Source organism: Lissotriton vulgaris, chromosome 9 (genome assembly GCF_964263255.1).
Source record: "Lissotriton vulgaris chromosome 9, aLisVul1.2, whole genome shotgun sequence".
In the NCBI taxonomy this organism is placed as follows: domain Eukaryota; kingdom Metazoa; phylum Chordata; class Amphibia; order Caudata; family Salamandridae; genus Lissotriton; species Lissotriton vulgaris.
Window position 1 is genome coordinate 1,056,942,948 of NC_141697.1, and position 16,049 is coordinate 1,056,958,996.

A 16,049-nucleotide genomic window follows, 5' to 3' on the forward strand; every position below is an offset into this window, starting at 1 on the left:
GCCTAACTGCAGACATCAACAGTATTAATGCCATAAATTTATTGTATGTGCCAGTATATACAATCTGCTATTACAAACACACACCCCTGGCATTGGTGAAACAAGGTCCAAGTGGCTCACTTCTTTCAGAAAGAGCTCAGCAGTGGCAACTGTCAACACCTGGGGGGTGGGGGGGAGTGGTCAGGCACGCATGTGAAAATATTAAAAGATGAAACTTACCTGAACAGACGTCCTCAGCTCCGGATCTCTTCTGATGAACTGCAAGCTGCTGTGTGGGCACCAATTCTGGTGCTGCTCACAGGCTGTGAGAGCAGAACCCTGATTGAAGGGCGCAGCCTCACTGGTGCTCCCCAGCTCTCTGGAGGCCTGCACTTACTCTAACCAAGCTGTCTTATGAAAGCTGGATTAGAGGTTTCAAACTGTGTATGTTTGACTGGTCGTCACAAGACGGACGGCGAAAGAGACATGCGCACTTTGAAAAATGCACGTACAGCCCACACTCCTCCCTGCTGCTGTCATTCAGCAATGACCCCACCTCTGTCCTGACGCTTGGCTCGGGACAGGAAGATGAAAGATAAAATGGTAATGTATTACCATTTCATTTTTCATCTTTGTGGGTAATTTAAGTGGGGTGATGCTCCTCGGCTCCAATGGAGGACCCTCCTTGGAACTCAGAATGTAGCGTTTGGATGTTCCATCTTCTCAATCGACTCAGTTCCCTGTGCAGAGGCTTTTTAAGCCATGGGCAAAGTGGGCAATAGCCCAAGGCTCCCACCTTCCATTGGGGTACGTGGAAAACTGAACTTTCTATCTATTTGACCTCTGTCTATTCTAATTATCTATCTGAACCTCTCTCCCTCTCTGCCCACCATTACCTCTAGCTATCTTCCATATCCAGTGTTATCGTAATGATTTAGGACAATTAAGGCAAAGCGTATTTCAACAGTGTTTGTGTGACTGTGTAAAAATGTAACATAATTTAGTATTGTTTGGCATCATGTGGACTTAAAAAGGGTAATAAGATTCAAATGTGTTGTTTACGGGGGCCCCAAAACATTTTTGCTCAAGGCGCCCAATATCCTTAAGATAACACTTCCCCTGTTGGGTGTCCCAGGTATCTGTGCTCTCTGCCTACCTGTCTGATCTTTCAGACCTCTTGCTATCTTTATCTTTGTCCAATTGTACACCTATGGTGACAACACACAACTGCTGCTTAGACTGAACAATCAACAGAGTAATGATTGCTCAGTTGGCTAAAGCTAAAGCTTAATACTAAAAAAAACAGAGAGGCATATTTACAAGTCCCTCCACCTTTACCACCTTTTCCTACAGTTTTTGCATAGCTAGGTTGTCTTCAAAGAATTCTACCTTGTGAGCTCATGTCTACAAAAAGAGCACTTGACTCTGGGTGACATACCTCCTAACAGTCATTCATTTTTGTTGGTAGAATTCCTCCCCATAAAACATCAGATAGCTGGATGGTATTACTCATTAGGTATACCTAGAGCCCTCCCACTCTCGGTCAAACAGACCTCTTCTGTTTTTGTGGTTCTCTTTGAGCATGTTTAGTGTTCTGTCGACCTATGACGTACTTGTCTACTACTGTGAACATAGGAATCCAGATTCCTATTTCTATGATCTTCCAGTTGACTAGTGCTTATGTGTTTGTCAGCTTTATTTCTTTTAGGGCATGGCCGGACTGGCTAGCCCGGCAAGCGGGCAAACCCCAGGGAGGCTGGAGCCCTTGGAGGCTGGTTTCAGTCCCCTCGAGTCCGATTTTTAGTGTCGGTCCCCGCAAGTGGTAGTGTGGGTTGCGGAGACCCTCCCCCCAAGCACCTCTTGCTCGCAAGCTGTGCTCACTCTCTGTGCACAATATGGGGGCTGGTCTGATCAGATTTGCCAAGGATGCTTAGGTTTCCAAGTCCGGCCCAGTTTTAGGGCTTGTTGATTTGATTTGAGGTCTAACACCCTCCTTGGCTGCTTTATTAGCCTCCTAGTCAGAGATCTGCAGTGGGGCCAGAATTCTGTCCTACATGCCATTACACAACATTACAAGTTCTTTCAAAGAAATGTGTTGAAGACTAGCATATTCCTACTTTTCCGTTTTGTAATTTTCTCCCTTCATACGCAGCCTGACTCTTCATTAACAATGCACTTTAATTTCTTATGCTTTATTACAACATGATAATGCAAAAGTAATTTTTGCTACAATAGTATTATGAAAACAACCTCAAACAATCAAAGCAAGCTACCATTTTGTGTTTCTGCTCCTTTGTACTTTATAGCAATGCTGTGAGTGCTGTGCCCTTGGATTGAAGGTAAAAAGTGAGGGACAGACTTGTGAATCAAACCAACATCTCGGCTATCCCTGTAACCAAGTGATGCTAGCCTGCTGTGAAGGGGAAGATCAGCTGATGCCACCAGAAATCAAGAAGCAGCCTGAACCGGATCCAACATTCCAGCCAGAAAAAGGTAAGACGTCATTGGCAAGCCGGAAAACTCCAAATGTTAAAACATTGTGCAAAACATCACTGCATTTAGAAGAAAATTGCTACGAATTAATATATATAAAACTTAATGTGGCTATTGTCTGTTACCTTCTCAAGAAAAAATATATAAAGGGAGTAAAAATATACCTAATCGTGCACATCTTTAAATTGAGTTTAAAGTAGCATCTTCTTCAAGTTCAAGACTTCCACGCTCATGTTGTAAGTTAATATGCCAGTCGAACAACCACATTGCCTTTTGAACTGTGTGATGTACGCCTGTACGGTAATCACACTTGAAGATTAAGGGCCTGATTCATTGAGAATTCTAATGAGGAGATTCCGCCAGAGTGTGTTGACTCCTACAGTACAACGGGGCCCCCGCCACGAGTGCAGAGGACCTTTGTGAGTCAGGTCCACACTCTTGCACGTGCTTAACCTCTTGCATGCTCATGACGAGTTGAGCTTGTCATGAGGCACGGTGCTCCGGTGCTCATGACGAGCTCAGCTCGTCATGGCCCGTGGAATGCTCAGGTGCGGGGAGAATTCCCCCGCTGTGCTGAACGTTCCACGGGAGCCAATGCACCTGTGACGAGCTGAGCTCGTCATGAGCACAGGAGCGCCGTAGCTCATGACGAGCTTAGCTCGTCATGAGCATGCGGGAGCTGTGCCCGCCCCCCTCCCCCCAGCACAGCGGGGGAATAACCCCTGCAGCGAAATGGTTAATGTACCCATCTTCTACCTTGATCCTACATAATTCCTTTAGCCTCAGTTGCAAGCTTAGGCTTTGTAAAGGAATTCAGAAAAAATGTATCATTATATGTATTCAATACAATACCATTGGGGATAATAATTATAAGAGGTGGTGACCCACCTGAAGCAATAACTACAGTCCTTGTCGGGTTGAAACAGTAAAGTTAATATATTAACCTGAGCTCAACTCCCTGGTAATGGGGGCATAGAACAGACAGGCTTAATTTACAGGCAGTGTGTAAAGTATTTATGCTGTACCAAAACAGTAATAAAGTCAAAACACAACACAAGAAAAATCCCAAACCAGTTTAGACAAATAGAAAACATTTTAATAAAATTAGATAAAAATTACAAAAATCTAATAAGGAGGACCAAAGATATGAATTTTTAAAGTTTCAGTCAAACAGGGCTTATAAAGCATGGCTAATCACCCATGAGGGTATCCAGGTGCTGAGAACCTGCTGCTTAGGGATAGTTCAGTTCGAGTCCCTTCCTGTATTCCAACAGAGAAGATGAGGTCGGGAGGTGAAGGGGAGGTTTTTCCATGACTTTGCAGCGAGGTAGAAGCAGGAGTGTCCTCCACTGTTACATCGGCGAATGCGAGGAGTGTGAGCGAGGCAGAGGAAAGCGGAACGCAGGTGTCTGGAGGGTTGTTGAAAGTTCAGGCAGTGGTTGATGCACGCTGGTCCTTGGTTGTCGAGGGCTTTGAAGGTGTGGATCAGCATCTTGAGTTGACATCTCTTCTGAATGGGGAGCCAGTGGAGTTTCTTAAGGGGGGGAGGAGGGGAGGGGGGTGATGTGGGTTTGCTTTGGGAAGCCAAGGATGTTTCTGGCCGCTGAATTATGTATGGTTTGCAGTCTCTTCAGGAGGTGCGAGGTAATTCCTATGTAGAGTGCATTGCCATAGTCAAGCCAGCTGGTGACTAAGACTTGAGTGACAGTTCATCTGGTGTTGATGAGGAGCCATTTGGATATCTTACAAAGCATGCAAAGAGTGAAGAAGCAGGCAGAGGAGACTGCAATGATCTGGTTTTTCATGGCAAGCTTGCTGTCCAGGATGATGTCTAGGTTGCAGCCATCGTCTGTCGGAGTGGGTGAGGGTCCTAGTTTGGAAGGCCACCAGGCATTGCTTCACAGGGAGGGGTTGTTCCTGAAGATAAGCACTTCCATTTTGGCTGTGTTGAGTTGGCTTCCAATGTGGTGAAGCCTCTTCATAGTGTGTAGTGGGATATGGTGTCAAAAGCTGCTGAGAGGTCAAGGAGGATTAGGGTCATTATTTCTCCCCATTCTGATATTGTCGATGGCAGCAATCAGGGCGGTTTCGGTGCTGTGGTTGGCCTGGAATCCGTATTGGGAGACGTCCAGAAGATTGTTGTTCTCAAGGTTTTCCATGAGTTGGCAGGTAATGGCCTTTTTGAGGTCTTTGGCGGGAGAGAAGAGCAGAGAGATGGGACGGTAGCTCTTGAGTTCGCTGGGGTCAGCGGACGGTTTCTTGAGAAGGGGTTTTAGGTGCAACTTTTGTACACTGGTCGGTCACCAGAGTGTGGGTCATTTGTTGGGTATATTGCCCAATCACAATAAGCAGGGACACTAGACAGGGATGCACTCTCTCCCCAATGCTTTTTTCGTTGGTGCTAGAGCCCTTGACCTGTAAGGTTTGGCAGCTCAATTCTGACGCTGCATTGGGATTCCGGCAACGCCCGTTGACCATTTCATTGTATGCGGACGATATGATGCTTAACGTCCGAGAGACAGCTACGCATCTGGCACCTGTGCTTCGTGAATATGTCTTGTTTGAGAGGCACTTGGGGCTGGGCATAAACAGTATTCCCATTAACTGATTGCACTCAAGAAACTGTATTGAAGTACCCACTCGCATGATCCACCGAGCCAGTGAAATACCTGGGGGTTTAGGTGCATAGAGACCCAGATACAGTGATCAGTATAAATTATGAGCAGGCAATAACCAAAATTACAAAACAAGTTATCCAGTGGACGTGGATCCCACTGCCCTTGGCAGGCAGAATTGCAGTGGTAAAGATGACCTTTCTCCCTAGGCGTCTCTATCTGTTCATAAACATCCGGATAACTCTAAATAGGGCACTTTTTAAAACATTACAGTCCTGTTTGTTGGCTCTGGTGTGGGCTGGAAGGCAGCCGAGATATAGCTGGAACACATTGATGCTGCAATTTGAGCGGGAAGAGTTTGAGGCGACTGTACTATTTGTGTGCTCAGGCGCAATTCACGCATTACTGGTATTTTCCTCAGCGGTTTCTGCCACATTTACTGTGGAGGGGGTCACGACTTTCCCGGTCCCACTTACTGATATGGTCCTGCATAATGAAAATGGCAGTCTCAGAATGGAGATTAGTCTGGTCAGAAGCACTGTCAGGGGGTGGAGGGTTCTGGGTGCTCATGCAGACAGGGAATATTTATATGCACCTGCTATGCCAATTGCTGCTCACCCAGGTATCTTGGCTTCTCAAGAACCTGGGGCACTAAATGTAATGCAAAATGCAGGAGTCACAACGATGGGGGACATGTATAGAAATGGCCTTTTTATGACCCTGGAGAGTTTAGTTGCTGGGCAAGCATATAAATCAATGCATGGCTTTACATACACCAGATCACGCAAGGCAGTGAAAACATTGTATTCTGAGTTCCCTCATGAGCTGAAGATGTTGAAAGCATTGCAGTTGGTGTTGATTATAGGGGAGAGCAAGGTTCTGATTACTAAGTTATACTGTGCGTCTCAGCAGGAAAAATCATGTGTCTAGTACCCCATCCCTTGAGAAATGGAATAATGAGCTGGTGGACTCTAAGGTTGGGAGGATTGGGAGGCGCTGACCGGGAGATTGACTGCCAACTGTAACCTTCGAATAATACACTTTAAATACTTTCACCAGTTGCATTGCACCCCTGCGCAATTTATGACGTTTGGTCTAAGGAAGGATGCAAGGTGCGTCAGATGCGAGGCTGATGGGGCGAACTTTGTGCATCTGGCCTGGAATTGTACTACTATACATAACTTTTGGTTGAAAGTTACTCCGGTACTATCAGATATGGTATTGGAAATGGTTGAATGTAAGCTGGAACTTTGCTGGTTGGGGTTGGTGAAGACAATAAAGCCTAGTAATAGACGCATAGTTGCTATTTCTACTCCGTTCGCAAAACGTGCTGTCACAGTGCATTTGTGGGTCATATGTGTCAACTCTGGTAAGATGGATCAAAGACCTGGTGTACTGTAAAGAACAAATGGACATTTATGCTGAGGAGCTGCAGAGGCGTCCAAACCGAAGGATTTTTGGTCACCATTGACTGCGTACTTGATGGAACATCCTGACATGGTATAAAATACTTACGAGTAACTGGCATTTTTTATGTTTGTTCTGTTTTACAGGACCTCTGAGGGTAGAAGAACCACGCATGTGATGTGATGTACTACATTGCTCTGCACACCTAGATGTTTATTTAAAGTTGTAACAAGGGGGGATGGGATACATTTCTGTATCCTTTGTATCATCCTATTCTGTTGCTGCTTGCGCATCTGCGCATGCTGCTATATTTAATTTAGTGATGCAAAAATACAATCAAATAAAAAAAGGAGCAGGAGGTTTGACCTCCGCATGTTTCCATTCTTCGGGAATGGTGACCATGGTGATGGATGCGTTGAAGATGGTGGTGAACTTGTTGCTGATCGTCTTGCTCCAGAGCTTGAAGATACAGTGAGGACAGGGGTCCGTGGGTGCTCCTGAGTGGATGGAGTTCATGATGGCTGTGGTGTTTTGAGTGGTGAGCTGGTCCCATATGGTCAACAGGTGGTTGGGGCTTGTATCTGTGAGAGTGAGGAGGCTGGGGCAGTGGGTTGGGGGTTCGAAGTTTTTGTAGTTGATGAGCTTGTCGTGGAAGAAGTCTGATAGGGTGTCGCAGAGTTCCTGTAAAGGCGTGATGATGTTTTCGGTGGCTGAGGGGTTGGAGAACTCTATGGCGATGTCGAAGAGTTCTTTGCTGTGGTTAGAAATGGCTTTGATGCGGTTGGCAGAGGCGCGCCTTTTCGTCTCTTTCAGGGGTTGGAGGAATTTGGTGCCCAGCCCTCATTCTTGTCCTCTGACAGGTGGTCCTGTGAGCTTAGCCCACTTCCTTCACCTGTCAGATGTGTTACAAATCTAGGAGTTTAATAAATAACAAACTCCCCTATACTGCTCAAGTAAACACTATATCCTCTGCAGCTTTTTTCATTTTAAAAACGATAATGAAAATGTTTCCTTTTCTACCTGTTCATATCCAGAAAACAGTTCTTACCTCTCTTGTCATTTCAAAAGGCGATTATTGTTATGAGCTCTATCTTAACACCCATCACCAGGTCCTTAATAAAATTCTAAACACAACAGAATGTGGCCACTCGATTGCTGTGTAAAATTCCAAATATCAAATCGGTCTCTCAATTCATTGCCAAACTTCACTGGCTTCCGATCAGGCAGAGGGTCATGTTTAAAGCCCTGTGTACAGTGTAAGGTGCTGACCGAGATAGGCCCTAACTTTCTAAGAAATAGCTTTATTTGGTATCTACCAAGTCAGTCTCAGTGCACTGTATCAGCCAAATTTGTTGACAATTCCTAAATTTAGATATGCTAACTAGGGAGAGAGAAACTTAGTGCTCAGAGCCTCTAAGGCATGGAATGCCCTTCCTCTACATATTAAAGCCCTAACTAATGTACTGGCTTTTAGAAAGAAGTTACAAACTTGGATTTTTGCCACATATTAACTGTTTCTTGACATCCTCCATTTTCTTTCTCTCAGCTAGCTCCATGATACCCTTTAGGGCAAGCAAGCATTTTCGAAAAACACTTCATATAACATAACATTGGCTGAGGGATGCCTTGCATGTGGCTCGATCTGTGGGTTCCTTGCTGGTGCGCCATTTCCTTTCCAGTCACATGCAGTTTTGTTTTGTGATTCTCAGTTCTTTGGTGTACCGACTGGTCTGACTCGACGTAGATGGTAATTCAGGTGGAGAAGTTCTTGACAGACTGTTCTTGTTTTGTCGTGGGTGCAGGGTGGGAGGTGTTGAGGACGTTGGTCAACTAGCTCTCTGATACTTTGTTCCAGCTGTAGTGTGAGGGGCTGAGTGCCTTGGTGGTGGTGTGGGGGGAACCTGTGATGGTAAAGTCAATGATGGCGTGGTCTGTCCAGGTGACCTCTGTGACATTGCTGTACTTAACTCTGTTGCTGGCTGTGAAGTTGGGGTCGTGTCTGTGTGATAACAATCAAGGCTGGCAAAACTTATCATGAAGACTGTCTGAAAAGGAACCTCAATAAATCAAGGGTATTCAAGGCGAGTCAAGTTTGCCCTCAGTATTCACACGAAATACCGGAAATGCCCGATTTCAAATCCGGAAAGGCCAGAGAACTGATGGGGACGATCAAGACTTAACTAGTCGTCGTAGGTCCTGGATAAGTGATCACCCAAAGGTACATACAAATTGCAGGAATTTATAAGATAGCAGCTTTACAAAATGGGACTAAGGATTCGAGACCAGAGGGGCACCAAGGGTCAAATGCAGAATCAGGACCTATGCAAAATCGTGTACCAAGTCCATCATTAGAGAAACTGCAGAAAGTCGGAAGCTTGGAAACAGGGCGGCATGATGAAGATGAGCAGCCTAACAAGGAGAAAACGTCCAGCCCGATAGGAGAAACAGCAGCAGCGTACCTCGACTTTGCAGACCGGATACTTGTGCAACTATATCCCACACCGTATGAGTATAATAGCCCAAGAGGCATGCGGTGTTCACCGACTGCAGCGCTAAGCTGGCAGAAGAAAACATCTTCTTCCCAAGGTGGTCCAGCTTCTTGGATTCCATATCTGGGGGAGCATTAGGGAATGTGCCCTTAGAGGACGAGTCTTGGGCCACAAAGCTCTCAGGGGTCAGGTGTTGAGGGTGAAAAAGTGGGTCACCCAGGGGGCCCAGGTGGTGGCATTGGGAAATCATCCTGTCCACAGGAGCCCCTGTGCTGGGCTTGGACCACCTGCCCAGAAGGACATCAGTGAGGGCTTCATTAAAAGGCAGAAGGGGCTTCAAAGAGGCTGCTGCGGTTTGAAGCACCTCTGTCAGGAGGTTAGTCCTGACTGCCACTGTAGGAAGCTCCAGGCACAAGGCCTCAGCCGCCCTATGCAACATCACTGCATATAAAGCTCCCTCCTCCATAGCCACGTTAGGGGGAGAGCCAAGGTCTGGGGAGGCTTCCAAACCACTGGCATCACCCGATTCCTCTCACCATTCTGGCTCATCAAGCTGGTCAACCAAAGGGTTCACAGACCCCTCCCAGTCCTCTTCACCCTCCTCTGGTTGCCACTCATCCTGAAAGGAACACCAGGAACAAATAGAGGCACAAACACACCTTCCGGCGCCATTACCGACGTTGGGTGCCGTATGCAAGTCAGGGGTGAGGCTGGGGTCGGCGCCGGTATGGGCACAACTGGCGTTGGGGCATCGTCAATGGAATCGGTGTTGGGGAAGGTACCATGAGGTCGACCAGCATTGATCCGGATACAGGCCTGGTTCCTCTGCCCCTCTGACTCTGGGGCCGGAGCCACCGGCATTGAAGACCCAGGACCCCAGCCATGTCTGCGGGGCCCAAAGCTCAGAGTCAGGCTGTCCAAAGATGCCATGAAGCGCTTCATAGAAAGCTCAGAGCTGGTCAGGGGACACTCCTGAAAAAGAAGGGAAGCGCAGAGTTGTCCAAGAAGCAGGCTCCGAAGACGGAGCTGGAGAGGTGGGGGTCCGTAACCGACATTAGGCGGTTGCAGGCCTCGAACAGATGAAACCCAGTCCAATGATGGAACATCCCTCATACACCAGCAGTCGACAGACTCGAAAAAGAAGTAGACAAAAGTCGAGAAAAAAGTTTGTCAAAAAGTGACTCAGGGGTAGCTCTCTACGGATCTGCGCTAGGTTGAAGGAAAAAGAAAGAACTGACGTTAGCATGCAGGGGTGGCATCTAAGTAGACATCCCAATGTCATCCCGGCGACCACGACGCCGATGAGGGATGTGTGCTACAGAAAAATTCTCTGGATCCAGTCTGGCACCTGGGGGTAATTCTAAAGGAAAGGAATCTATAACTACAGTCTCTTTCAGATTAATGTAAACTGCACCCCAATATCAATAAGTACATTTGCTGAAGTGCCTTCTACCAAAAACACATGATCCAAAAATTGCAATACTACAGTGGTATCCACTTTCTCCACACTTTTAAAAATAGGCAATCTAGACTACATGTCTATGAGTACCATGTTCTATACCGATCAGTCCCATAATATCAATAGTGACAGACTTCCATTGAACACTAGGTACATGACTTCCTCCCATTGGAGGCCTCTGTGTTTCTCAAACACAGAGGGAATTTTTTTTTAACATTTACACCTTCGTCCATGATCAAAACTTGTTCTTTACCATTTGGATCCATAATAATATGCAATCCCTTCTGATCCTTCCACCCAAGTACCGATGGTCCCTTCTTAGCCACAAACAGTTTTCCAGAAGCACTACTGTTTTTAAAATCAAAGCTGAACCAGCTGCCTCCTGTCATTGTCATTCTTTCTCCACCATAACTTTCGGGTTCAATATCAGGAGAAAAAAGCTTCCTGCCCACTTGACCCACAAAGTACTTAACCCATTCCATACGGCCGCGATTCTGTGCCTGTGCGGCAGAATCGCGAGTGGGCGGGTTCATGACGGCCCCCAGCCGTCATCAGCACACGAGCACAGTAGTGCATGACGGCTGGGGGCCGTCATCAGCATGGAAGGGGTTAATCCATACATCCTTGTTTATTATTGTATAAGGCGAGCTGAGATCTGCCTAAAGTTTGATTCCAAACCCCCTCTCACAATTTTCCTCCAACACTTGGGTTTGTTCTGTACTACCAAACATTCCTCTGAGATATTGAAAACTAGTTTAGTTCTTATTTCTGAACTACATTCCCAACAGTCTTCCTCATTACTACTAGTGTCAAAATCTGATTTCTCATATTCTTTTGCACATTTGACAGCTTTAGTTCTCCTCCTACAAACCTTTGCGTAGTGCCTTATCACACCACATGTGCTACACTTTACTTTTTTAGCAGGAGACGATTTCACAAACGGCAAACGCTCATCACTTCCGCACCGATACCACTTGGGTGAGTCTTTAAACACCTTAACCTTTCTAGAAGTATTCCATGCACTTTTCTGTTTTGTATTTGCTTTTATTTTTGCAACAGTCTCCAATTGTTCTTTTACTTCTGTCCTCAATGCACGCGCACATCCCCAAGAAGTTTCTGCTTCGTGTACAATTGCAAGTATATCATCCAAACCCGCATCACCATTCAGCCACAGCCTGTCTTGAATTGCAGGATATGACGCATTCTTAACTACCAGATCACAGATTAAATCCTCTAACAATCCACCAAATGCACAGTCTGTCACTAACTTCCTTAATTCGCTAACATAATCGTCAATGGACTCAGACTTCAATTGTTTCTTTGAAAAAATGTGAACCTTGTTATCCCTATGCAACCCTTTGTGAAAAAATGCATATCCAAATCACACAAGGCAAAAATAAAATCATTCCTATCACCCTGTAACCGTTGTATTCATTTAGTTATAGGATTTTATGCCCAGATGCATCAACCGTTTTAGGAAGTGCAAACGGTGCGATTCGCATAAATCGGCCTTTTGCACTTCCTAAATTGGTTACTGGGATGCATCAAGCATTTTTTGGAAATCGCTTTTTTTGCGAGTTCCAAAAAAATGCGATTGCTGTTAAGGAATCGCACATTTGCGATTCCTTAACAGCAATGCATCATCCCCAAAACATTTGCGATTTCCAAAATTGCAAATGCAAATTACCACGAAGTTGAACTTCGTGGTAATTTGGAAAAATGTTTAAAAACGCATGAAAATGCATTTTTTAAACGTGTACGTTACAGGCACACATGTCCTTAGGACATGTGTGTATGTAACTCACATGTAAAAGTGCATTTCATGAGTGCAGGGGGGGGTCCTTGGGACCCCCCTCTCCACCCTTGAAAGGCTTTGATGCATTCCAAATTGAAATTGCGAATTCGCAATTCCCATTCATTCCTATGGGCATTTCAGCCCATAGGAATGAATGGGAATATCGGATTCGCTTTTTGGAAATCGCAATTTTATTGGAATTCGGTAAAAAATGCGATTTTTACCGAATCCCAAAAAAATTGCGAAATTAATGATGCATTGCCATTTGCGAATCCTTAATTGCGATTCCTTATTTTTCGCAATTAAGGAATCGCAAATGACAATGTTGATGCATCTAGGGGATAGTCCTTGTGGGCCTAGAGAATGTAGCAGAATCCATTTTTTGTGTTCTGGAGACATTTTTCCATCCAAATCTACCGTTTCAATATAATTCAGGAAATATTCCTTCCATTCGCTACTTCTCGACCCTGGCTCCGATCCTGCCACCCAAAACGCCTGCGGTGGACTTAATGAAAATATCTGCTGGCTCATTGTAGTAACATTCCAGTACACTGTCACGCAGTGGAATAAATATATAGAATGTGGAATTTTTCAGTGTGCAACAATGTACAGAAACCCACTGTCCATTCTTCACAAACTAAAGTGCAATTTCCAAAGTGAGAAGTGACCAACTCAAATGCTTCCTGAAACAACACACTGCCGTGATAAAGACTATTTTTTTCATTTTATTTGATGTGTCTAATCTGTGAAATCCGTTTTAAATGCACGTTTTGTAAACACCAATTTGAATACTAGCACCATAAATAACAAAATGCTGTGCCACTTCCTCCTTGTAGACAATCTTTGCACTGGATTTGTGAAGCTTAACTGCTATCTCCTTGAAAGCAAAGGTTAATGTATAATTTTCCTCTAAAATGGCTGCCAGAATGGTAGCGAAAAGAAATATTGCAAAAAAGTGGGGAGCATAAGAGATACCAACGGTAAGGGAATGGATTGAGGATATGGATTGGTGTACGTTCAGGGAGAAAATAGTGTCCAGGGGATGCCCCAAAAAGTGGATGCAAATACTGAGTAAGTGAAATTCATATAGAGGAAACATATGTACCCCGCCCCAATTACCAGATCATACCTCCCTGGATGACTTGGAGATGTAGACAGTCCCGGATTGGCCGTTGCGGGCACCGGGCAATCCCCTGGTGCGCCGCAAGGGTGGGGGGAAGTTTTGGGCCTCTGGGGGCCGTTTTTGTTACAGGGCCGTTGCAAAAACGACCCTGTAACAAAATCGGCCGAAAACCGGCGTTGGCAAAGGGCCTGGGGGGGGGGAGGCGTGTGGGGCCGGTCGAGCACTTTGCCAGGGCCGGTTTTGATTCCCAGTCCGGCCCTGGATGTAGAGGGTGTTTTTTACTTAAATATTGTGGATTTATTGATTGTGAAGGCAGCAATAGTGTTCTTTGAAGCCCACAGAAATGTGATAATGGTAACACCGGTGAATCTGTATGTTTTATTGTTTGTTTATAATAAAAAGATTTTTTTTTTAAATGGCTGCCAGAAATATCACAACGCTGTGCAACCTCAGGGGCGGCCCTAGGCTCATGGGGGCCCTGGGCAGGGAGCGTAGGTAGGGGGCCCCGGAAGAGGGGGTCCGGGTGGGGCGGAGCGCGGAGGCCAGCGAAGAGGGGGGGGGGGGGTCAGGGTGTTTGGAAGTGGGACAGAGCCGGAGGCCGCCAAATCCCTGCCAGGGGCCGCCACCCAAATATGTATCCATCCTCAGAGGATTATTATATTAAGGATATATATTGGCGTGGTCTCCCCTGGGGTTTGGTGGCCCTGTGCAGGTGCACAGCTTGCACATGCCTAAGGCCGCCCCTGGCAACCTACGTCGTTTGTTGCCCAATCCAAAATTTCTCCTGCTCGCCGGGTGCAAATCGGTGCCCAGCCCCGCCACACTGCTCCAGAGTTGATCCGCGCTCCCTCCTCAGTCCGTGAAGCGGCAACGGTCAATACACGCTCACGCCGCTAATATTGAATAGTCTACACATAGCATAGGGACATAACACAAAGCTCTAGAATGCCTTTTGATTGTCAATGGTAAATATATAACGCGGAATAAAGAGAACAGTTTTTTCTCTACACTAGCTGGCTCCTATAAACTGCTGTTTCTAATAAGAATTAACTCAGCTAGTACACATTTTGTAATTAATGCTTCAGGCGAAAATAAAACACATTCCTCTATTAAGTCACATTAGCTCGAGATCCTTTGAAAAAGTAAGATTAGGTAATATCCCTTCCAGATGGCTCTTTTGACTCCGAGTCTCGTGTTGTAAAATATTTCATTTGTATGGATTAATAACAACTTCTAATGTGGTGTAATTGCGTGTTGCCTCTCTGCTAAGTAAATAGCTTGAACTTCGTTCAAAGATGTGTGCAATCCTCATAAGTCTTCTATCGCTATGAGGAACTACAGTGTGATTGAACATATTCTGGAACTAAATGACTGACGTCATCATAATTACTTCGCTCGACTCTCTAAAGAAATTAATGCCATGAATGGAATTAATCTTTTATATACAGGCAGCTCAAGATATATTGACTTGCTCTTCACCTAATAGTCATTTTATTGTTGACAAGTATAATCATTCTCGTTTGGATGCTAAAAAATAAATGTTGCCTGATTAGGCAATGAAAGTAAATGTAATAGAAAAATATACTTCTTCCTTAATGATGACATAGTGAAACAGTCTTTAAGTTACTTGGTTGTGAAGGTAATTTAAATTGCCATGTTCATAAAACATTTGCCACTTAAGCATGCAGCACATATGGAATAATTTCAAACTAATTTCAAAAGGTTCATTAAGCACCCCACTAAGCATGAATTGGCTGCCAACTAATGTTAGTAATAACTTGGTGTTCTTTTGGGGTGGGCAAATATTTAATCACATCTTTTTCTCAAATGTAAGTCCTTAAAATTGGCATTTTGCTAGTTTTCCAAAATCGCCAAGTCAAGTGTGCAGAGGCAAATTCTCTCTCCTGTAGCTTTTTTATGTTGACTCTTAGGGCCTATTACGAGTCTAGCGGTCCAAGGACCGCCAGACTTGTCATGGTGCGGCGGTGGCGTATCCAATGGTGGTCCAACTGCCCCATTAACGACTTGGGCAGTCGGCCTGCCTGCTCCGCCAGGTAACCGCCGTTCCCTGGCAAAGGAGCGTCAGTCAGTGGCAGCAATATGTTTGGCGATCCTGCCAAGCATATTACGAGTTTCCTCTCCGCCAGGCTTTTCATGGTGGTTCCACCTAAAGGGGCCCCCTGTGCCTATATGTTGATGCACACAGGGGGGCACACCATGTGCCCCCTGTGTGCATGCACATAGCTTTTGCACCATGAATCTTTTTCTGGATTTACATGCTGTGCATTTTTCAGCCATCTAGTGGTTGGGTCTGAAAAAAAAATCTGCCTGCTTGGGCCGTCGTCAACCACCATTTGGTGCTAGGTCCATTCCTTATGTGACGTCAGATGATGCCCCGGAGTTCCTGTGTCTGGTAGCCATCTTCAGATTCTTTTTTCCGCGCTGGGTCTGGAAGCAAAGGGAGACACTGCAAAGTGAAAAAACTATCGAACACAGACTGAGAAGACACCAGAGCAGGTGAAAGACCTCCAGACACCTTTTACTGTCAGGGGACCCCGACGTAGCAACAACACAGATCAAGGGGGAGGTTGGGGCCATGGAAATACCCCTTTCTCAATTTTGCTGAAAGTGCCACCACAAGTTTGCACAATACACTCCACACAACATTTGTAATCTCTGCCTGCAGAGG

The 16,049-nt window shown here is 45.5% G+C and overlaps 1 protein-coding gene across 2 annotated transcripts in view; it reads left to right on the top strand.

The window, feature by feature from the left end:
* The window catches only part of FBLN2 (fibulin 2), a 632,659-nt gene that overhangs the window by 410,677 nt on the left and 205,933 nt on the right, over positions 1-16,049 (top strand). For both annotated transcript variants that reach the window (XM_086939012.1, XM_086939013.1), the window contains exon 5: positions 2,286-2,472. In XM_086939012.1, the coding sequence (XP_086795138.1) occupies positions 2,286-2,472 (187 nt within the window). The remainder of the gene's footprint in view (positions 1-2,285; positions 2,473-16,049) is intronic.